The sequence below is a fragment of the Salvelinus alpinus genome, chromosome 3 (genome assembly GCF_045679555.1).
Source record: "Salvelinus alpinus chromosome 3, SLU_Salpinus.1, whole genome shotgun sequence".
Classification (NCBI taxonomy): Eukaryota; Metazoa; Chordata; class Actinopteri; order Salmoniformes; family Salmonidae; genus Salvelinus; species Salvelinus alpinus.
In genome coordinates this window covers 90,262,032-90,285,812 of record NC_092088.1, presented here as the reverse complement: position 1 = coordinate 90,285,812, position 23,781 = coordinate 90,262,032, and the positions used below count along the sequence as shown (strand labels likewise).

The window sequence follows — 23,781 nt, the reverse complement described above, 5'->3', positions numbered from 1 at the left end:
TTAGTTTGGAACGGATTATGATGGAGACATGAGGTTTGAACCATTGGTTTTCTTAGAGGATTGTCTACACAATTAACATATTGTTTTACCCATTGGTCAAAATATGTCTTTTTGATTGGACACCCTACTAGTCTCAATCACTCAACATAAAGATAGGTGTAGAACATCTGCCATGTTACTTGGTGAGTCATCAGAAGTGGAGCAACAGCAACATGATTTGTCAGTGTTCAGGAATTCAGTGTTCAGGAAGTATGCTACTGGCATTCATCTCTTATCTTCACAAAAGTTTTAAAGATAAAGATTATGCAAAGATGTTTTACTCCCATCCTCCCACAGCCCACAGAATGACCTGTTTATGGTCTGCTGCCCTGTTACTCAAGTAATACACACACACACACATATACATACATACATACATACATACATACATACATACATACATACATACATACATACATACATACATACATACATACATACATACATACACACATACCTGCGGTTTAGAATAAATATTCCATGTTCAGTTAACTGTGGCTGCGTTCCAATATCCACACTAGAATACCACTTAGAATGCTTGCCAAATACTTTGCTTAATTCTACATGGTATGTTAGTGTGGTTATTAGAACAAAGACATAGTTTTATTTATGGATTCATTCCTCTGTTCCAGAGACACTTTCCATGACAGACTGACCAGGTGAATCACAGTGAAAGCTATGATCCCTTATTGATGTCACCTGTTGTGTATATCGCTTCATTCTAAGTGGAATACTACTGGACACATGGATCGTTCATTCAAAAGTAGTAATTCCACTAAGTATTCTGCTTCTCCTCTACAGAGACCCAGCAGGCCAGTGTGGACAGTCCAGGAGAGGTTTCCGTGGACGACCCAGAGGAAATGCTGAGATTGGCTGAGCTGATTGAGGGCGTGTCGGTTGATTGTCCCGTGCTCACCCCAGAGACTCATTGTGAAGGTGAGTGAGGTTGATTGTCCCGTGCTCACCCCAGAGACTCATTGTGAAGGTGAGTGAGGTTGATTGTCCCGTGCTCACCCCAGAGACTCATTGTGAAAGTGAGTGAGGTTGATTGTCCCGTGCTCACCCCAGAGACTCATTGTGAAGGTGAGTGAGGTTGATTGTCCCGTGCTCACCCCAGAGACTCATTGTGAAGGTGAGTGAGGTTGATTGTCCCGTGCTCACCCCAGAGACTCATTGTGAAGGTGAGTGAGGTTGATTGTCCCGTGCTCAGCTCAGAGACTCATTGTGAAAGTGAGTGAGGTTGATTGTCCCGTGCTCACCCCAGAGACTCATTGTGAAGGTGAGTGAGGTTGATTGTCCCGTGCTCAGCTCAGAGACTCATTGTGAAGGTGAGTGAGGTTGATTGTCCCGTGCTCACCCCAGAGACTCATTGTGAAGGTGAGTGAGGTTGATTGTCCCGTGCTCACCCCAGAGACTCATTGTGAAAGTGAGTGAGGTTGATTGTCCCGTGCTCACCCCAGAGACTCATTGTGAAGGTGAGTGAGGTTGATTGTCCCGTGCTCACCCCAGAGACTCATTGTGAAGGTGAGTGAGGTTGATTGTCCCGTGCTCAGCCCAGAGACTCATTGTGAAGGTGAGTGAGGTTGATTGTCCCGTGCTCAGCCCAGAGACTCATTGTGAAGGTGAGTGAGGTTGATTGTCCCGTGCTCACCCCAGAGACTCATTGTGAAGGTGAGTGAGGTTGATTGTCCCGTGCTCACCCCAGAGACTCATTGTGAAGGTGAGTGAGGTTGATTGTCCCGTGCTCACCCCAGAGACTCATTGTGAAGGTGAGTGAGGTTGATTGTCCCGTGCTCACCCCAGAGACTCATTGTGAAGGTGAGTGAGGTTGATTGTCCCGTGCTCAGCTCAGAGACTCATTGTGAAGGTGAGTGAGGTTGATTGTCCCGTGCTCACCCCAGAGACTCATTGTGAAGGTGAGTGAGGTTGATTGTCCCGTGCTCAGCTCAGAGACTCATTGTGAAGGTGAGTGAGGTTGATTGTCCCGTGCTCACCCCAGAGACTCATTGTGAAGGTGAGTGAGGTTGATTGTCCCGTGCTCACCCCAGAGACTCATTGTGAAGGTGAGTGAGGTTGATTGTCCCGTGCTCACCCCAGAGACTCATTGTGAAGGTGAGTGAGGTTGATTGTCCCGTGCTCACCCCAGAGACTCATTGTGAAGGTGAGTGAGGTTGATTGTCCCGTGCTCACCCCAGAGACTCATTGTGAAGGTGAGTGAAGTTGATTGTCCCGTGCTCACCTCAGAGACTCATTGTGAAGGTGAGTGAGGTTGATTGTCCCGTGCTCAGCCCAGAGACTCATTGTGAAGGTGAGTGAGGTTGATTGTCCCGTGCTCAGCCCAGAGACTCATTGTGAAGGTGAGTGAGGTTGATTGTCCCGTGCTCACCCCAGAGACTCATTGTGAAGGTGAGTGAGGTTGATTGTCCCGTGCTCACCTCAGAGACTCATTGTGAAGGTGAGTGAGGTTGATTGTCCCGTGCTCACCCCAGAGACTCATTGTGAAGGTGAGTGAGGTTGATTGTCCCGTGCTCACCCCAGAGACTCATTGTGAAGGTGAGTGAGGTTGATTGTCCCGTGCTCACCCCAGAGACTCATTGTGAAGGTGAGTGAGGTTGATTGTCCCGTGCTCACCCCAGAGACTCATTGTGAAGGTGAGTGAGGTTGATTGTCCCGTGCTCACCCCAGAGACTCATTGTGAAGGTGAGTGAGGTTGATTGTCCCGTGCTCACCCCAGAGACTCATTGTGAAGGTGAGTGAGGTTGATTGTCCCGTGCTCAGCCCAGAGACTCATTGTGAAGGTGAGTGAGGTTGATTGTCCCGTGCTCAGCCCAGAGACTCATTGTGAAGGTGAGTGAGGTTGATTGTCCCGTGCTCAGCCCAGAGACTCATTGTGAAGGTGAGTGAGGTTGATTGTCCCGTGCTCAGCCCAGAGACTCATTGTGAAGGTGAGTGAGGTTGATTGTCCCGTGCTCAGCCCAGAGACTCATTGTGAAGGTGAGTGAGGTTGATTGTCCCGTGCTCAGCCCAGAGACTCATTGTGAAGGTGAGTGAGGTTGATTGTCCCGTGCTCACCTCAGAGACTCATTGTGAAGGTGAGTGAGGTTGTAAGCTATATGAGTTCTTATCACATTATATTGTAAGTATTTTAACAACTGACAACATATAGGACATTAGAGAAGTGTTTTGAATATCGTACTACCAAAACTTGCATTTATTCTATATATATATCTGGGGGAAAGTACTACTGCTACTAGTTTAACTAGTTCTACTGAAACTTTAGCAGAGATGAGAGTTTGTTCATAAAGAACATTACAATTGAGTCTCATATGCCACCTAGTGGCCTGGGAATGAGATGATATTTCAGATTCTTGCATTCCTGAATTGAAATGTGAGTGTAAAATGGAGTCCAAATACCTGCCTCTAGCTGACTACAGTGATGTCATTTTAACAGGATTCAAGGGGGATCAGGTAGACAGAGATGAAGACCTGGTGACACTACGCAGCAAAGATACCCTGGGACAGGTAAGACCCATATCCTCCTCCTCGATCTTCCTCTTCCTCCTTTCTCAGGATACTCCATGTTTCCTCTCCTTCCATCACTTATTACTTTCATAAACTCACTCTCTCGCTTTCTTTCTCTCTCTCTCTGTATTGCAGATCCTGAAGTCAAGATCCCATTGCGTGGACCGCCACAGCCAGAGTCTGGATGACGTTCGCCTCTTCCCCCCTCCCGCCCCCCTCGGCACGACTCTACCCCCTGACTCCTCCCACAGCTACACCTTTGGCCTGCCCCTCCCGGACTCCCAGAGTAACGCTAAGAGCCCCCCAGGGTGTAACAACGGGGGCTACTACCTCCCCCTCCACTGCCCGGCTAAGGGCACCTTCTATGGACACAGGTCTATGAACTGCCTGTCTCTGGATCTACTGGGAGACGAACAGCTGTTGGAGTTTATACTGTAGAACAACACAGAGGCCCAATGTCCTTCTTCAAGCCTGTTCTCTACCTACATCCCCGTCCAATGAAACTGTAGGATACAGGGGAGTGGCTGCATGCAGCGGGAGTTCTAACTGTAGAACATAACGTTTTTACACAACCGGGCCCAACTGTACTGTGCTGGCCCGGTTACATCAAGGACCATGGATGGCCCTCTTCATTTCCTGTGCTCTACTGTATGACTCAGATACAGGGGAGAGACTGCACAGAGATGTTGGAGGACTTTATGGACCTTTTTAAGAGGAGAGAAGAAGTCTGACATCGATTGGTATTGGTAGCATTCATTGTGAAACGGAAGGAGGCCATCGCCTTCAATAATCATCCCAATACAGACCATACTCTACATATTTATTGAACATGTTTGATACTTTTTGTTTTACCTTTTGTAGATACTTTGTACATAATTGTCTTATATTTTCAACTATTTTACTATATTTTTTACTTTGAGGTACTAACACATTGTAACCATATCAATAACTGTAAATTATACACAGCTGTATGTAAATAGGGGTGAACATTGCATTTCTTCAGTTTCTTAATTGGTGTTTGTGTGAATCGTGGCATAGTTTGAACCAGGAGTATCTCTAGAAGTACTTTATGGTCTGTTGTGAAGAGCAAAGGACTTTACTGCACGTTGACATCCTGTGTAAATTTAAATGTATCATATCATTACATTATTAAAAATAACCAACAGCATTTTTAATCTTATGTTTTGCTTTTGTTTCCCTTGTATGTCAGTTTGTCTATAAAAAAGAATGCTCTGAAATGAACATCACATATACAAGATTGTGTATTTTGTCGTGATGATATTACAAGTCTGCCATAGCTGCCATCCTTTTTTTTTAAATATAAAACTCAAAAAATGAAAATGTAAAAAACAGTTCAACATGCTTGCACTGTTTGTCAATCTTACATTCACTCCTGTGTATTAAATATATTTCTAAATGTTTTCTTTCTATACTAATAGGTTTTTACTTTCTAAGTAGAGCAGCACATTACTATGAACTAGTTCTGTGATTGTCTTCATGCACACTGGAATGATTTTATAAATAAAGCAATGACGACGAATCTCTCTGTACGTTGCTCAACGCACATATTGGGGTCAAATCAAATCAAATCAAATGTTATTGGTCACATACACATATTTAGCAGATGTTATTGCGGGTGTAGCGAAATGCTTTTGTTCCTAGTTCCAACAGTGCAGTATTATCCAACAATTCACAACAATACACAAATCAGTTGTCTTTTATATTGGTCCATTACCTCTTTGTTACTGTAGTGTGTAAATGGTGCACTTTGGATTAGATACGATAAACCTAAATACTGATCTCTTTTTTGATACAATACATTCAATGGCAGTGATATTCAAATTCGGTTGCGACCCCTAGTGGGGCTGAGGGGAAACGGCAGGGGTGTCGCCAAACAAACATTTAAGAGTATGGATTATTGAATGGGACAATATACGTTTTTGAGAAAGATATTTAGAAAAATTAAATTTGAAATGTATTTATTGGTTTCTTTTCATTTTGATAAGAGAAATGTTATGAATTGAAGGTTATTTGATGTAAAAATCGAATGTACTGATTTTAAGGTCATGAGTTTGAAATTATATTGGCATGGGGTGATGTCATTAGGAAATCATTGTGAAAAAAATTTGGTCCCCAGAAATTCTGTCAGAAATAAATGGGGTTCCCGCTGAAAACGTTTTGAACGCCACTGGTCTATGGAATGATCTTAATACTAATCCAAGGAAATAGTGACATTATTTCTCCAGTTTATTTGCCAGTTTTTGAATGTTTTTGTTGATTTGCTCAAGAACACTCTCCTTCCAATGAAAGGCATAACTATTGTAGTGATTGATAGTAGAAACAAATACAACAGATGAGTTATATTGGTGTGTTGTATTGGTGTATATTGTTATATGCGTTGATGCTGAAAAGTATCTCCTGATCCACTGAATCTCAACAGATCACATGAGCTTCATATGTGACCCAATGCATTTACTGCTACTCCTGCAATCGCCCTTCCTCTCAACCCCCCAACACAATCAGTCTGACTGTCCTGCCTCAACCACCCAACACAATCAGTCTGACTGTCCTGCCTCAACCACCCAACACAATCAGTCTGACTGTCCTGCCTCAACCACCCAACACAATCAGTCTGATGTCCTGCCTCAACCACCCAACACAATCAGTCTGATGTCCTGCCTCAACCACCCAACACAATCAGTCTGACTGTCCTGCCTCAACCACCCAACACAATCAGTCTGACTGTCCTGCCTCAACCACCCAACACAATCAGTCTGATGTCCTGCCTCAACCACCCAACACAATCAGTCTGATGTCCTGCCTCAACCCACCAACACAATCAGTCTGATGTCCTGCCTCAACCACCCAACACAATCAGTCTGACTGTCCTGCCTCAACCACCCAACACAATCAGTCTGATGTCCTGCCTCAACCACCCAACACAATCAGTCTGATGTCCTGCCTCAACCACCCAACACAATCAGTCTGACTGTCCTGCCTCAACCACCCAACACAATCAGTCTGATGTCCTGCCTCAACCCCCCAACACAATCAGTCTGACTGTCCTGCCTCAACCACCCAACACAATCAGTCTGATGTCCTGCCTCAACCACCCAACACAATCAGTCTGACTGTCCTGCCTCAACCACCAACACAATCAGTCTGACTGTCCTGTCTCAACCACCAACACAATCAGTCTGACTGTCCTGCCTCAACCACCAACACAATCAGTCTGATGTCCTGCCTCAACCACCAACACAATCAGTCTGACTGTCCTGCCTCAACCCCCCAACACAATCAGTCTGATGTCCTGCCTCAACCACCCCAACACAATCAGTCTGACTGTCCTGCCTCAACCACCCAACACAATCAGTCTGATGTCCTGCCTCAACCACCCCAACACAATCAGTCTGACTGTCCTGCCTCAACCACCCAACACAATCAGTCTGACTGTCCTGCCTCAACCACCCAACACAATCAGTCTGACTGTCCTGCCTCAACCACCAACACAATCAGTCTGACTGTCCTGCCTCAACCACCAACACAATCAGTCTGACTGTCCTGCCTCAACCACCAACACAATCAGTCTGATGTCCTGCCTCAACCACCAACACAATCAGTCTGACTGTCCTGCCTCAACCCCCCAACACAATCAGTCTGACTGTCCTGCCTCAACCACCCAACACAATCAGTCTGATGTCCTGCCTCAACCACCAACACAATCAGTCTGACTGTCCTGCCTCAACCCCCCAACACAATCAGTCTGATGTCCTGCCTCAACCCCCCAACACAATCAGTCTGATGTCCTGCCTCAACCCCCCAACACAATCAGTCTGACTGTCCTGCCTCAACCCCCCAACACAATCAGTCTGATGTCCTGCTTCAACCACCCAACACAATCAGTCTGATGTCCTGCCTCAACCACCCAACACAATCAGTCTGATGTCCTGCCTCAACCACCCAACACAATCAGTCTGACTGTCCTGCCTCAACCCCCCAACACAATCGGTCTGATGTCCTGCCTCAACCACCCAACACAATCAGTCTGATGTCCTGCCTCAACCACCCAACACAATCGGTCTGATGTCCTGCCTCAACCCCCCAACACAATCGGTCTGATGTCCTGCCTCAACCACCAACACAATCAGACTGACTGTCCTGCCTCAACCACCCAACACAATCAGTCTGATGTCCTGCCTCAACCACCCAACACAATCGGTCTGATGTCCTGCCTCAACCCCCCAACACAATCGGTCTGATGTCCTGCCTCAACCCCCCAACACAATCAGTCTGATGTCCTGCTTCAACCACCCAACACAATCAGTCTGATGTCCTGCCTCAACCACCCAACACAATCGGTCTGATGTCCTGCCTCAACCCCCCAACACAATCGGTCTGATGTCCTGCCTCAACCCCCCAACACAATCAGTCTGATGTCCTGCCTCAACCACCAACACAATCGGTCTGATGTCCTGCCTCAACCCCCCAACACAATCAGTCTGATGTCCTGCCTCAACCACCCAACACAATCAGTCTGACTGTCCTGCCTCAACCACCCAACACAATCAGTCTGACTGTCCTGCCTCAACCACCCAACACAATCAGTCTGATGTCCTGCCTCAACCACCAACACAATCAGTCTGACTGTCCTGCCTCAACCACCAACACAATCAGTCTGATGTCCTGCCTCAACCACCAACACAATCAGTCTGATGTCCTGCCTCAACCACCAACACAATCAGTCTGACTGTCCTGCCTCAACCACCAACACAATCAGTCTGATGTCCTGCCTCAACCACCCAACACAATCGGTCTGATGTCCTGCATGTTGCACCAAGTGCACCTGCCATTAATAGAGCGAGAGAAAGGGAGGGGGGAAGGTTTTGTATCTGACAATAATTATTTTGGGCTCCCGAGTGGTGCAGTGATCTAAGGCACTGCATCTCAGTGCATGAGGCGTCACTACAGTTCCTGTTTCAAATCCAGGCCGTGATTGGGAGTCCCAAAGGGCGGTGCACAATTGGCCCAGCGTCGTCCGGGTTTGGCCGGGGTAGGCCATCATTGTAAATAGAATTTGTTTTTAACTGACTTGCCTAGTTAAATTAAGGTTACATGTGAGTGGTCAGTGGTGTGGGTCTGTCTCAGATTAGGGATGTTTGAAATATAAAACACTTTTTCACTTGCAGGTAATATATATATAGAGTTGTGTAGAGTACAATAATTCCTTCTTCTCAGGTTAAGTGAGCCACATGTATTTATATATATATTTGCAAATATGGTGCAGTTGGGCTCGTTTGAAGCTTTGGGTTGCTAAATAGTTTATTTCTCTCGCGAGAGTTGCGTTTGGCAACGGTGAGTGACGTATCAGGAAGTTTACATACCGGCAAGAAACAAGAGGTCATGTGTGAATCTCTGTGAACACATTGAAGTAGGCTTTTGAAATGTCTTCTATTTTAATCAATGCCCTTTTATCAAGTTGCCATGATCCGGATACTTTGTTTAACACGTTGTGCTGGCCAACTGACTCGTGGCCGGACACAGAAAGAGTAGAGGCACTGACAACGTTTATTGACGGAATTGGTAAACTACCCCAGTCTGACACATCTGACGATGGCGACAAAGTTGCCTTTTCAACTGCAAAAAGAGACATCTTTCTCCGAAAAGTTGAATCGATCATTTGGACACAATGTTTACCACTTCTCTTGAAAGTCTCTAACGGAGACGGGGCATGCAAAGGTAAACGTGTGCAAGATGGAAGGGCTGAAATCACCATCGCTGTGTGCAGGCTTCTTTCTGTCTGCATCAACACACTGTGTGACACGGCAGTTTCGGGGCGAGTCGCCCGCGCTGTCCTGCCATCCTTCCAGCGGGCAGACGGGGAGACAGAGGAAGAGCTTCCCGGCCAGGGTGAGGGGCGGCTGGGTATCGACGTGGCTATCGAAGCCATGTCAGTCATCCTACCAACTCTCTCATCCAACGAAGAATTGACCACGTCGATCCTGTCATCTGCCCTGTCCTGTATCAAGACGTTATCGGATGCTCTGGTCTCCAAAATCACCGTTAGGCTTATTTTCACTCTCCTCAACTGTTACAGCGAGGATGGGATAGCGAGTAAACTCCAGTTCATTTTAGAGGATTTGTGTAGCTGGCACAAGAGTGACAGCTCAAACACGGACTTACCTGTGGTGACAGAACGCACTTTGCTGTGTTTAACAACTCTCTCGGACTATCTCTTCTCTCCGGCTAAACTACAGCAACACACCCTTCCTCAAAGTCTGAGCTATACTCGACCAGACCCTCGTCGTTCTCTGCAGTTCTGGAGGATTCTACAAGATGGACTGACGCACAAAGACAACGTGTCCCGGAAGCGGGCGTTGTACCTGCTGAAAAGGTGCGTCGCTCTGTCAGAGGATGAGGCGGTTGACTTTCCAAGCAGTTCAGTGTCAAGTGAAGGTAAGATGCTGCTACATGTGACTGACATTCAGACAGACAGGCTTGATTATAATATTACCCATATTAAAATATTTTCTTCACCATACAGAATAATACTCAAGTCTCTAGAACTGTATAGGTTAACCTAATTGTAACTATGTGAGTCCTTTGCAGTTAATGAGGAGATCATATTCAGATGGGCCCCAGACAGATGCAAGCTGCTCAGAGAGTTCTGGGAGGACTATGCCTTGGTTATGGAGACACTGGAGGAGAACCAAGTAAGATATAATATGGATAGCACTTGCTATGAAACCCCTCTTCATAATGCATTATACATTTATAACACCATTATGACGTCGTAAAGAACTATTCCCTTTCCTCTGTGTTGTGTAGATTCATGTGGTCCGCCCTGTGCTCAACAGAATCCACACGTTGATCCAAACAGCAGCGAATGATAGTCAAGGTGATGTGTGTGTGTGTGTGTCTCTCTCAACCATAAGGTGACAACCTAAACCTTTTAAATCGCGCTAAATACTGCCTACCAATCATCCACCTGTCTTCTCTCAGGCGTCAGTCTGTTCCACCCGTCATGGCTGCTGGGTGTGTACCAGCGTATGTTCCACAGTGAGAACAAGTCCGTCATGAGAGAGGGAGTGGATCACCTGCTGGAACTCCAGGTGCTCCGACGCCCTGCCTTCGCCCTGGCCTTCTCACAGGTACCTGGTACAGTTGTCAGTCAGTGTTAGAACATCAACCCAGACTCCAGGTGCTCCGACGCCCTGCCTTCGCCCTGGCCTTCTCACAGGTACCTGGTACAGTTGTCAGTCAGTGTTAGAACATCAACCCAGACTCCAGGTGCTCTGACGCCCTGCCTTCGCCCTGGCCTTCTCACAGGTACCTGGTACAGTTGTCAGTCAGTGTTAGAACATCAACCCAGACTCCAGGTGCTCTGACGCCCTGCCTTCGCCCTGGCCTTCTCACAGGTACCTGGTACAGTTGTCAGTCAGTGTTAGAACATCAACCCAGACTCCAGGTGCTCTGACGCCCTGCCTTCGCCCTGGCCTTCTCACAGGTACCTGGTACATTTGTCAGTCAGTGTTAGAACATCAACCCAGACTCCAGGTGCTCTGACGCCCTGCCTTCGCCCTGGCCTTCTCACAGGTACCTGGTACAGTTGTCAGTCAGTGTTAGAACATCAACCCAGACTCCAGGTGCTCTGACGCCCTGCCTTCGCCCTGGCCTTCTCACAGGTACCTGGTACAGTTGTCAGTCAGTGTTAGAACATCAACCCAGACTCCAGGTGCTCTGACGCCCTGCCTTCGCCCTGGCCTTCTCACAGGTACCTGGTACATTTGTCAGTCAGTGTTAGAACATCAACCCAGACTCCAGGTGCTCTGACGCCCTGCCTTCGCCCTGGCCTTCTCACAGGTACCTGGTACAGTTGTCAGTCAGTGTTAGAACATCAACCCAGACTCCAGGTGCTCTGACGCCCTGCCTTCGCCCTGGCCTTCTCACAGGTACCTGGTACAGTTGTCAGTCAGTGTTAGAACATCAACCCAGACTCCAGGTGCTCTGACGCCCTGCCTTCGCCCTGGCCTTCTCACAGGTACCTGGTACATTTGTCAGTCAGTGTTAGAACATCAACCCAGACTCCAGGTGCTCTGACGCCCTGCCTTCGCCCTGGCCTTCTCACAGGTACCTGGTACAGTTGTCAGTCAGTGTTAGAACATCAACCCAGACTCCAGGTGCTCTGACGCCCTGCCTTCGCCCTGGCCTTCTCACAGGTACCTGGTACAGTTGTCAGTCAGTGTTAGAACATCAACCCAGACTCCAGGTGCTCTGACGCCCTGCCTTCGCCCTGGCCTTCTCACAGGTACCTGGTACAGTTGTCAGTCAGTGTTAGAACATCAACCCAGACTCCAGGTGCTCTGACGCCCTGCCTTCGCCCTGGCCTTCTCACAGGTACCTGGTACAGTTGTCAGTCAGTGTTAGAACATCAACCCAGACTCCAGGTGCTCTGACGCCCTGCCTTCGCCCTGGCCTTCTCACAGGTACCTGGTACAGTTGTCAGTCAGTGTTAGAACATCAACCCAGACTCCAGGTGCTCTGACGCCCTGCCTTCGCCCTGGCCTTCTCACAGGTACCTGGTACAGTTGTCAGTCAGTGTTAGAACATCAACCCAGACTCCAGGTGCTCTGACGCCCTGCCTTCGCCCTGGCCTTCTCACAGGTACCTGGTACAGTTGTCAGTCAGTGTTAGAACATCAACCCAGACTCCAGGTGCTCTGACGCCCTGCCTTCGCCCTGGCCTTCTCACAGGTACCTGGTACAGTTGTCAGTCAGTGTTAGAACATCAACCCAGACTCCAGGTGCTCTGACGCCCTGCCTTCGCCCTGGCCTTCTCACAGGTACCTGGTACAGTTGTCAGTCAGTGTTAGAACATCAACCCAGACTCCAGGTGCTCTGACGCCCTGCCTTCGCCCTGGCCTTCTCACAGGTACCTGGTACAGTTGTCAGTCAGTGTTAGAACATCAACCCAGACTCCAGGTGCTCTGACGCCCTGCCTTCGCCCTGGCCTTCTCACAGGTACCTGGTACAGTTGTCAGTCAGTGTTAGAACATCAACCCAGACTCCAGGTGCTCCGACGCCCTGCCTTCGCCCTGGCCTTCTCACAGGTACCTGGTACAGTTGTCAGTCAGTGTTAGAACATCAACCCAGACTCCAGGTGCTCTGACGCCCTGCCTTCGCCCTGGCCTTCTCACAGGTACCTGGTACAGTTGTCAGTCAGTGTTAGAACATCAACCCAGACTGACCTAATTCTATTTTTTCCCTTTTCTATGTTATTAGTTTATGTTTATTTTATTTATTTAACCCTTATTTTACCAGGGAAGTTGAATGAGAACACATTCTCATTTACAGCAGTGACCTGGGGAATAGTTACAGGGGAGAGGAGGGGGATGAATGAGCTGATTGGAAGCTGGGGATGATTAGGTGACCGTGATGGGGATGATTAGGTGACCGTGATGGGGATGATTAGGTGACCGTGATGGTATGAGGGCCAGATTGGGAATGTACTGTCCAATAGTCAGCAACTTCTTTTTCAGTAGTGGTGTATTTGCGGTCGTTTAGTTTGTTGTGTTGGTGGGTGAGATGAGGGACAGTAGGTGGTTAGTGTATGAGAGATTGACCTCTTCTTATCCTTTGTTCCTCAGTTCATTGTGGGTCCTTTTATGGATGTGATGTCTGAAAGCTCCCTCTTTCACAGGTGAGCCAGCGCTCATAGCAGCACAACAGCAAAACACAATATTGATTTATAGACTCATAGATGATGCAGTTTCTGCTAGTGATGAAGTAGTGAGTTGGGCCTATTTAGAGTGACTGTTGAGGAGGGGTATGTCTCCTAATCTCCAGGACTGCAGGACAGAGTGTAGGAGAGTGTCCTGAGCTGGGAGGCAAGCTGCAGGTCTTCATGGTCACGTTCTTCAGCAGCCTGCCACAGGAGAACAGAGGTACTGTAACAGAGCTTCATCACAGGGCACTGAATAACCTGGGCCATGTTCAGTAGGATACACCGTAGCACAACCTTTTGCAGAGGAAAATCTGGGTTCTTATTATTGGACACATTCATGTACATTTCAAAAAAGTTTTCTACCAACTGAACTTGAGCCAGATGTTTGTACTGCAGCTTGTGGTAACAGTAATGACTGTTCATCAGAGATGGTGTAATGTTGATCCTCTGTCTCCCCAGGTCCTGTGTTGCTGCAGCTTGTTGTAACAGTAATGACTGTTCATCAGAGATGGTGTAATGTTGATCCTCTGTCTCCCCAGGTCCTGTGTTGCTGCAGCTTGTCCAGCGGCTAGGTTCTCAACACTGGTGTGCTGTCCCCATCCTCTTCCTCTCTCGGGCCCTGTCCCACCTTCCTCCCTGCCCTCTCCTGGGCCCTGACGGCCTGCAAGCTCTCAGGTAGCCTGTCCTACCTTCCTCCTTGCCCTCTCTCAGTCCCTGTCCCACCGTCCTCCCTGCCCTCTCTCAGTCCCTGTCCCACCTTCCTTCCTGCCCTCTCTCAGTCCCTGTCCCACCTTCCTCCCTGCCCTCTCCTGGGCCCTGTCCCACCTTCCTCCCTGCCCTCTCCTGGGCCCTGTCCCACCTTCCTTCCTGCCCTCTCTCAGTCCATGTCCCACCTTCCTCCCTGCCCTCTCCTGGGCCCTGTCCCACCTTCCTCCCTGCCCTCTCCTGGGCCCTGTCCCACCTTCCTTCCTGCCCTCTCTCAGTCCCTGTCCCACCTTCCTCCCTGCCCTCTCCTGGGCCCTGTCCCACCTTCCTCCCTGCCCTCTCCTGGGCCCTGTCCCACCTTCCTCCCTGCCCTCTCTCAGTCCCTGTCCCACCTTCCTCCCTGCCCTCTCTCAGTCCCTGTCCCACCTTCCTCCCTGCCCTCTCTCAGTCCCTGTCCCACCTTCCTCCCTGCCCTCTCTCAGTTCCTGTCCCACCTTCCTCCCTGCCCTCTCTCAGTCCCTGTCCCACCGTCCTCCCTGCCCTCTCCTGGGCCCTGTCCTACCTTCCTCCCTGCCCTCTCCTGGGCCCTGTCCCACCTTCCTCCCTGTCCTCTCCTGGGCCCTGTCCCACCTTCCTCCCTGCCCTCTCCTGGGCCCTGTCCCACCTTCCTCCCTGCCCTCTCCTGGACCCTGTCCCATCTTCCTCCCTGCCCTCTTCTGGGCCCTGTCCCATCTTCCTCCCTGTCCTCTCCTGGGCCCTGTCCCATCTTCCGCCCTGTCCTCTCCTGGGCCCTGTCCCACCTTCCTCCCTGCCCTCTCCTGGGCCCTGTCCCATCTTTCTCCCTGTCCTCTCCTGGGCCCTGTCCCACCTTCCTCCCTGTCCTCTCCTGGGCCCTGACGGCCTGCATAGGGAATAGGGTACCATTTCAGATGCAGACATTGTCTAGACTCTAACCTGACATTAGGTTATTTCTTGTTCATTATGGCCATAGTGGCATTTCTTGGTGTGTAAGTGTGGATTCTATGAATCTCCATTGAACAGACTGTTCAAGTCGATGGCTAGGGGCAGTCTGTGTCCGGGAAACTGTCTCTAATGGTTTCTGTGTTGTATCTCAGGGAGGTGCTCCGCTGCACTATGATCACCCACCAGGTGCTACTGAGAGGAGCTGCCCAGTGTTTCCTGCTCAACACTGCCCTCTCCCTGACAGATGTGGTACGACACGATGATGTGTTTGAGGCTATGTGGCTTTGGTGCAAAGTGATGACATTTTGCACCCAAATACAGTGTTGAAGAAGAGATTCTAGCTGTCAGCGTACAAATGACAACATTATCTGTTTAGCAACTGCTATTTTGATGACCTTTGTTCCATCTTTTGCAGACCTCAGTGACGTTGGATGACGTGTTTAGTTTGCTGCTGCATTTCAGAGCAGACGAGTCTCTACGTAGAGGAACATCACTCTGGAATCAGGTACTGTGTGGGGGTGGAATGAGGAACACCACTCTGGAATCAGGTACTGTGTGGGGGTGGAATGAGGAACACCACTCTGGAATCAGGTACTGTGTGGGGGTGGAATGAGGAACACCACTCTGGAATCAGGTACTGTGTGGGGGTGGAATGAGGAACACCACTCTGGAATCAGGTACTGTGTGGGGGTGGAATGAGGAACACCACTCTGGAACCAGGTACTGTGTGGGGGTGGAATGAGGAACACCACTCTGGAATCAGGTACTGTGTGGGGGTGGAATGAGGAACACCACTCTGGAATCAGGTACTGTGTGGGGGTGGAATGAGGAACACCACTCTGGAACCAGGTACTGTGTGGGGGTGGAATGAGGAACACCACTCTGGAATCAGGTACTGTGTGGTGGTGGAATGAGGAACACCACTCTGGAATCAGGTACTGTGTGGGGGTGGAATGAGGAACACCACTCTGGAACCAGGTACTGTGTGGGGGTGGAATGAGGAACACCACTCTGGAATCAGGTACTGTGTGGGGGTGGAATGAGGAACACCACTCTGGAATCAGGTACTGTGTGGGGGTGGAATGAGGAACACCACTCTGGAACCAGGTACTGTGTGGGGGTGGAATGAGGAACACCACTCTGGAATCAGGTACTGTGTGGGGGTGGAATGAGGAACACCACTCTGGAATCAGGTACTGTGTGGGGGTGGAATGAGGAACACCACTCTGGAATCAGGTACTGTGTGGGGGTGGAATGAGGAACACATTTACATTTACATTTAAGTCATTTAGCAGACGCTCTTATCCACTCTGGAACCAGGTACTGTGTGGGGGTGGAATGAGGAACACCACTCTGAAATCAGGTACTGTGTGGGGGTGGAATGAGGAACACCACTCTGGAATCAGGTACTGTGTGGGGGTGGAATGAGGAACACCACTCTGGAATCAGGTACTCTGTGGGGGTGGAATGAGGAACACCACTCTGGAATCTGGTACCGTGTGGGGGTGGAATGAGGAACACCACTCTGGAATCAGGTACTGTGTGGGGGTGGAATGAGGAACACCGCTCTGGAATCAGGTACTGTGTGGGGGTGGAATGAGGAACACCACTCTGGAATCAGGTACTGTGTGGGGGTGGAATGAGGAACACCACTCTGGAATCAGGTACTGTGTGGGGGTGGAATGAGGAACACCACTCTGGAACCAGGTACTGTGTGGGGGTGGAATGAGGAACACCACTCTGGAATCAGGTACTGTGTGGGGGTGGAATGAGGAACACCACTCTGGAATCAGGTACTGTGTGGGGGTGGAATGAGGAACACCACTCTGGAACCAGGTACTGTGTGGGGGTGGAATGAGGAACACCACTCTGGAATCAGGTACTGTGTGGTGGTGGAATGAGGAACACCACTCTGGAATCAGGTACTGTGTGGGGGTGGAATGAGGAACACCACTCTGGAACCAGGTACTGTGTGGGGGTGGAATGAGGAACACCACTCTGGAATCAGGTACTGTGTGGGGGTGGAATGAGGAACACCACTCTGGAATCAGGTACTGTGTGGGGGTGGAATGAGGAACACCACTCTGGAACCAGGTACTGTGTGGGGGTGGAATGAGGAACACCACTCTGGAATCAGGTACTGTGTGGGGGTGGAATGAGGAACACCACTCTGGAATCAGGTACTGTGTGGGGGTGGAATGAGGAACACCACTCTGGAATCAGGTACTGTGTGGGGGTGGAATGAGGAACACATTTACATTTACATTTAAGTCATTTAGCAGACGCTCTTATCCACTCTGGAACCAGGTACTGTGTGGGGGTGGAATGAGGAACACCACTCTGAAATCAGGTACTGTGTGGGGGTGGAATGAGGAACACCACTCTGGAATCAGGTACTGTGTGGGGGTGGAATGAGGAACACCACTCTGGAATCAGGTACTCTGTGGGGGTGGAATGAGGAACACCACTCTGGAATCTGGTACCGTGTGGGGGTGGAATGAGGAACACCACTCTGGAATCAGGTACTGTGTGGGGGTGGAATGAGGAACACCACTCTGGAATCAGGTACTGTGTGGGGGTGGAATGAGGAACACCACTCTGGAATCAGGTACTGTGTGGGGGTGGAATGAGGAACACCACTCTGGAACCAGGTACTGTGTGGGGGTGGAATGAGGAACACCACTCTGGAATCAGGTACTGTGTGGGGGTGGAATGAGGAACACCACTCTGGAATCAGGTACTGTGTGGGGGTGGAATGAGGAACACCACTCTGGAATCAGGTACTGTGTGGGGGTGGAATGAGGAACACATTTACATTTACATTTAAGTCATTTAGCAGACGCTCTTATCCACTCTGGAACCAGGTACTGTGTGGGGGTGGAATGAGGAACACCACTCTGAAATCAGGTACTGTGTGGGGGTGGAATGAGGAACACCACTCTGGAATCAGGTACTGTGTGGGGGTGGAATGAGGAACACCACTCTGGAATCAGGTACTCTGTGGGGGTGGAATGAGGAACACCACTCTGGAATCTGGTACCGTGTGGGGGTGGAATGAGGAACACCACTCTGGAATCAGGTACTGTGTGGGGGTGGAATGAGGAACACCACTCTGGAATCAGGTACTGTGTGGGGGTGGAATGAGGAACACCACTCTGGAACCAGGTACTGTGTGGGGGTGGAATGAGGAACACCACTCTGGAATCAGGTACTGTGTGGTGGTGGAATGAGGAACACCACTCTGGAATCAGGTACTGTGTGGGGGTGGAATGAGGAACACCACTCTGGAACCAGGTACTGTGTGGGGGTGGAATGAGGAACACCACTCTGGAATCAGGTACTGTGTGGGGGTGGAATGAGGAACACCACTCTGGAATCAGGTACTGTGTGGGGGTGGAATGAGGAACACCACTCTGGAACCAGGTACTGTGTGGGGGTGGAATGAGGAACACCACTCTGGAATCAGGTACTGTGTGGGGGTGGAATGAGGAACACCACTCTGGAATCAGGTACTGTGTGGGGGTGGAATGAGGAACACCACTCTGGAATCAGGTACTGTGTGGGGGTGGAATGAGGAACACATTTACATTTACATTTAAGTCATTTAGCAGACGCTCTTATCCACTCTGGAACCAGGTACTGTGTGGGGGTGGAATGAGGAACACCACTCTGAAATCAGGTACTGTGTGGGGGTGGAATGAGGAACACCACTCTGGAATCAGGTACTGTGTGGGGGTGGAATGAGGAACACCACTCTGGAATCAGGTACTCTGTGGGGGTGGAATGAGGAACACCACTCTGGAATCTGGTACCGTGTGGGGGTGGAATGAGGAACACCACTCTGGAATCAGGTACTGTGTGGGGGTGGAATGAGGAACACCGCTCTGGAATCAGGTACTGTGTGGGGGTGGAATGAGGAACACCACTCTGGAATCAGGTACTGTGTGGGGGTGGAATGAGGAACACCACTCTGGAACCAGGTACCGTGTGGGGGTGGAATGAGGAACACCACTCTGGAATCAGGTACTGTGTGGGGGTGGAATGAGGAACACCACTCTGGAATCAGGTACTGTGTGGGGGTGGAATGAGGAACACCACTCTGGAATCAGGTACTGTGTGGGGGTGGAATGAGGAACACCACTCTGGAACCAGGTACTGTGTGGGGGTGGAATGAGGAACACCACTCTGGAATCAGGTACTGTGTGGGGGTGGAATGAGGAACACCACTCTGGAATCAGGTACTGTGTGGGGGTGGAATGAGGAACACCACTCTGGAATCAGGTACTGTGTGGGGGTGGAATGAGGAACACATTTACATTTACATTTAAGTCATTTAGCAGACGCTCTTATCCACTCTGGAACCAGGTACTGTGTGGGGGTGGAATGAGGAACACCACTCTGAAATCAGGTACTGTGTGGGGGTGGAATGAGGAACACCACTCTGGAATCAGGTACTGTGTGGGGGTGGAATGAGGAACACCACTCTGGAATCAGGTACTCTGTGGGGGTGGAATGAGGAACACCACTCTGGAATCTGGTACCGTGTGGGGGTGGAATGAGGAACACCACTCTGGAATCAGGTACTGTGTGGGGGTGGAATGAGGAACACCACTCTGGAATCAGGTACTGTGTGGGGGTGGAATGAGGAACACCACTCTGGAATCAGGTACTGTGTGGGGGTGGAATGAGGAACACCACTCTGGAATCAGGTACTGTGTGGGGGTGGAATGAGGAACACCACTCTGGCATCAGGTACTGTGTGGGGGTGGAATGAGGAACACCACTCTGGCATCAGGTACTGTGTGGGGGTGGAATGAGGAACACCACTCTGGAATCAGGTACTGTGTGGGGGTGGAATGAGGGAAGAGCTCTGTCCTCTGGAATCGGGTACTGTGTGGGGGTGGAATGAGGGAAGAGCTCTGTCCTCTGGAATCAGGTACTGTGTGGGGGTGGAATGAGGGAAGAGCTCTGATCTTTTCAAACAGTTTTTTAAATATGTATTGTATTTCCATCAGTTGTCCCTTGTGTTTCTGTGTCTCCTCACTAGCTGTGTGACTGGCTGGCTGACAGTGAAGGCAGCTTCAGGCCCTGTGTCAGAGAACCAGCTGATGGTACCAGTACCAGTACCAGTACTTCTCCAGAGAGAGAGACTGTGAGAGGCTACGTCCAACACCAGATGGAGTTCTTCCTCAGAGTCCCGGCTAGCTCAGGTGAGTCCCGGCTGGCTCAGGTGAGTCCCGGCTAGCTCAGGTGAGTCCCGGCTGGCTCAGGTGAGTCCCGGCTAGCTCAGGTGAGTCCCGGCTAGCTCAGGTGAGTCCCGGCTAGCACAGGTGAATCAGTTTTTCCAATTACGAGTATTATCCGATCAAGAATATCAACAGGTACAGATACGAGTGTGTGTAGATGGACTCACCTCTAGTATATAGAATAGGTGACTGTACTGATGAACTTTGTTGTGACGTCCAACAGACCAGACAGACAGTGTCCCAGACCCAGGAGAGGCGGAGCTGCTAGCCAAGGCCATCCTACTGTGTGTTGACATAGAGGGGAGGACTCAGAGGAGGTCTGGAGGAGAGGAGACTACTGGTGTCAGCGGTGGGATGGACTCGCTCTTACGCCCCCTACTGGACACACTGAGCAGGCTCCACACTAATGTCTACCTGCCGCTACGCAAGACTGACAAGAGCCTGCAGCTGCTGCTACGATTACTGCAGCTCACACCAGTCAGACATACCCCTGCTGCAGTAGAGAAAGAACAGGGTATCTACTGTACTCTACTGTACTCTGCTGTACTATACTCTACTGCTGTACTATACTCTACAGTACTCTATTGTAATGTTCTCTGCTCTACTGTACTCTACTGTATTCTGCTGTAAACTACTGTGTTCTACTGTACTGTACTGTGCTCTACTCTACTGTACTCGATTACTGTTCTCTGCTCTACTGTACTCTACTGTATTCTGCTGTAAACTACTGTGCTCTACTGTACTGTGCTCTACTCTACTGTACTCTGCTATACTCTACAGTACTCTATTGTAATGTTCTCTGCTCTATTCTACTGTACTCTACTGTATTCTGCTGTAAACTACTGTGCTCTACTGCTGCTCTACTGTACTGTGCTCTACTCTACTGTACTCTACAGTACTCGACTGTACTGTTCTCTGCTCTACTCTACTGTACTCTACTGTATTCTGCTGTAAACTACTGTGCTCTACTGTGCTCTACTGTACTGTGCTCTACTCTACTGTACTCTACAGTACTCTACTGTACTGTTCTCTGCTCTACTCTACTGTATTCTGCTGTAAACTACTGTGCTCTACTGCACTCTGCTGGACTTTGCTGTGCTCTACTGCACTGTGCTCTACTCTACTGTACTCTACTCTGCTCTACTGTACTCTACTGTACCCTTCTCGACTCAACTCTTCTCCTCTTCTCAACTTGACTCAAGTAGTGATCCATAGCAGTGATTCAAATTGATTCTTAGTAATGATCCATATTGATTCATAGCACTGGAAACATGCAAAATAAGATGTCATTCATTGTTTTTTAAAAAAGTGTTTTGTCTTCTGTCTTATACAGAGGACAGTGTGACGGTCTCCATGGAGACGCTGGTTCTGGGCGTGGTGGAGCCCATTCAGGAGTTCATCCTCCGAAGACTAAGTGGAGAACTACAGGAGGTGAACACACACTCTCAATCTCACTCACTCACTGTCACTCACTCACTCAATCTCACATCCTACAACATTGATCATGTACCTGCATTTCTCCTCCGCCTGTATTTTGTTTGTCTGTCCTCTCCAGCTATGTGATGTAGAGCGTGCTGAGCTCTACCTGTCAGTGCTGAAGGAGGTGGTGCTGATGTACAGTGTGTTAGAGTGGAACCACTCCAAGGTACAGGAGGCCTATTTCCCCAGACTCCTCAGATACGTCCTGAGGACCCTAGAAGCTGACCAGGTACAGTATTACAGGATCGATCTCCTCTCTCTCAGGCTGCTCTCCTTCACTAGTCAGTTCATACATCATTGGATTCATGTGTCAATTTGAATAATGGGACATTTTCTTTAGCAGTTAGACTCTGATTTCAAAAAGACTAGTTATTTGTCATGACATATTGATATTTATCATGGTTTTCACTATAGAACTGTAAGGGACTTGTGTGTTTCTCTTAGATCCCCTCTGTGGCGGGTCAGGTGTCCAGGGCGGTTGCCATGGCGTCGTTGGCCATGACCTGTGAGGTTGCAGCGCTGGGAGTGTTCAACCTCCAATCAGAGACCACGATTCTACTGGTCCATCTGTCTAGCTACTTCTACTCCCCTGCTCCACCCCCAGCCCCTCCTCTCTCTCTGGTCCACTTCAACCAGCGCCTGGTGAAACCTCCAACTGCAGATCCGTCAACCGGGTCGGTACAGAACACTTTGTGTACTATATAGTACGCATGGTATTGTTTAAATGCAGATGTACTGTATCATCAGGATAATGTGTTGTTGTATATGGGTGGTTCGAGCCCTGAATGCTGATTGGCTGACAGCCGTGGTATATCAAATCGTATACCACGGGTATGAAAACATGTATTTTTCCTGCTCTAATTACGTTGGTAACCAGTTTATAATAGCAATAAGGCACCTGGGGGTTTGTGGTATTTGGCCAATATACCACGGCAAAGAGCTGTGTCCAGGCTCTGTGTTGCGTCACGCTTAAGAACAGCCCATAACCGTGGTATATTAGCCATATACCACACACCCCCCGGGCCTTATTGCTTAAGTAAACCACTAGTATAAACACTATATGGCCTTCATTTTTCTGCCAGTCACGGCTCTAAATTGTGACTGTTTTGGTCACATGCTCTTAAATAATTTGCTGTTCAACCTGGAATTGACATGTGGGAGAACCCCTCCCAGGGGTCACAGGTCAAATGGTCAAACGGAGATTGTGTCAAGGATATGCACATCTACTGTGAGCTACTGAAGCATTGGGACAGTAGTTTTGTCTCTGTATTCCAGCACTTTGAAATGATACAATGACGATGAGGTTAAAGTTCAGACTGTCAGCTTTCATTTGAGGGCATTTTCATCCATATAGGGTGAACCGTTTAGAAATTACAGGACTTTTTGTACATAGTCCCCCCTTTCTATGGGACCAAAAGTATTGGGTCAAATGAACTTATGTGTATTAAAGTAGTCATGTTTAGTATTTGGTCCCATATTCCTAGCACACAATGATTACATCAAGCTAGTGACTCTACCAACTTGTTGGATGTATTTGCTGCTTGTTTCTGTTGTGTTTCAGATTATTTGGTGTCCAACAGAAATTCATGGATTTTATTAGGATCTCTTTTAGCCCAAGGGCTTGTCTTCCAAGAGTCCTTAAGAAATGTAAAAAAAACATACAGAAATGTTAAAAACAACAATGGCAAAGTACAAACACAACATCCACATTCCTGTTACCTATACATATTACACCACCCAGCCCAACCCTCCTCCACCCACATACCTCTTTTTTTTTTTACATTAATTAGCAGACACTCTTTTCCAGAGTGACTTACATTTTCATATTTGTTATTGTTTTCGTACTGGTCCCCCGTGGGAATAGAACCCACAACCCTGGTGTTGCAAATGCTATGCTCTAGCAACTGAGCCACACAGGACCTGTAACTCATGTGCACATATGAATTTAAATACAACAGAACATATTACAATAACCTCTTAGACCCAGTCTAGTCGTTTAAGACATCTTAACACAGCTATTTGGCAAGTTAGTTTTTTTTTCTCCCTTCCCTGGAACTAAAAGCTATTTTGCACAGCTCTAATTTGGGTTTTGGTGGCCTTGGTAATC

General features: G+C 48.9%; 2 protein-coding genes across 4 annotated transcripts in view; both read left to right on the top strand.

Annotated features, from left to right (window-relative positions):
- The window catches only part of LOC139571510 (FERM domain-containing protein 6), a 36,978-nt gene extending 31,877 nt beyond the window's left edge, over window positions 1-5,101 (top strand). Inside the window, exons 13-16 of one of the 3 annotated variants that reach the window (XM_071394447.1) lie at window positions 841-935; window positions 3,092-3,131; window positions 3,491-3,561; window positions 3,697-5,101. In XM_071394447.1, coding sequence (XP_071250548.1) covers window positions 841-935; window positions 3,092-3,131; window positions 3,491-3,561; window positions 3,697-3,999 — 509 coding nt within the window. In that variant the 3' untranslated portion in view covers window positions 4,000-5,101. Of the gene's footprint in view, window positions 1-840; window positions 976-2,454; window positions 2,495-3,091; window positions 3,132-3,490; window positions 3,562-3,696 lie in introns of all 3 variants that reach the window. The other 2 variants (XM_071394448.1, XM_071394446.1) reach the window with 2 other exon arrangements.
- Window positions 5,102-8,912: 3,811 nt separating this feature from the next.
- Window positions 8,913-23,781, top strand: part of tarbp1 (TAR (HIV-1) RNA binding protein 1) — a 36,605-nt gene continuing 21,736 nt past the window's right edge. Inside the window, exons 1-14 of the mRNA XM_071394444.1 lie at window positions 8,913-10,014; window positions 10,168-10,271; window positions 10,387-10,456; window positions 10,561-10,709; window positions 13,205-13,257; window positions 13,404-13,501; window positions 13,821-13,956; window positions 15,102-15,198; window positions 15,365-15,454; window positions 19,997-20,159; window positions 20,419-20,709; window positions 21,529-21,626; window positions 21,751-21,903; window positions 22,119-22,348. Of these exons, the coding sequence (XP_071250545.1) occupies window positions 9,003-10,014; window positions 10,168-10,271; window positions 10,387-10,456; window positions 10,561-10,709; window positions 13,205-13,257; window positions 13,404-13,501; window positions 13,821-13,956; window positions 15,102-15,198; window positions 15,365-15,454; window positions 19,997-20,159; window positions 20,419-20,709; window positions 21,529-21,626; window positions 21,751-21,903; window positions 22,119-22,348 (2,744 nt within the window). The 5' untranslated portion in view covers window positions 8,913-9,002. The remainder of the gene's footprint in view (window positions 10,015-10,167; window positions 10,272-10,386; window positions 10,457-10,560; window positions 10,710-13,204; window positions 13,258-13,403; window positions 13,502-13,820; window positions 13,957-15,101; window positions 15,199-15,364; window positions 15,455-19,996; window positions 20,160-20,418; window positions 20,710-21,528; window positions 21,627-21,750; window positions 21,904-22,118; window positions 22,349-23,781) is intronic.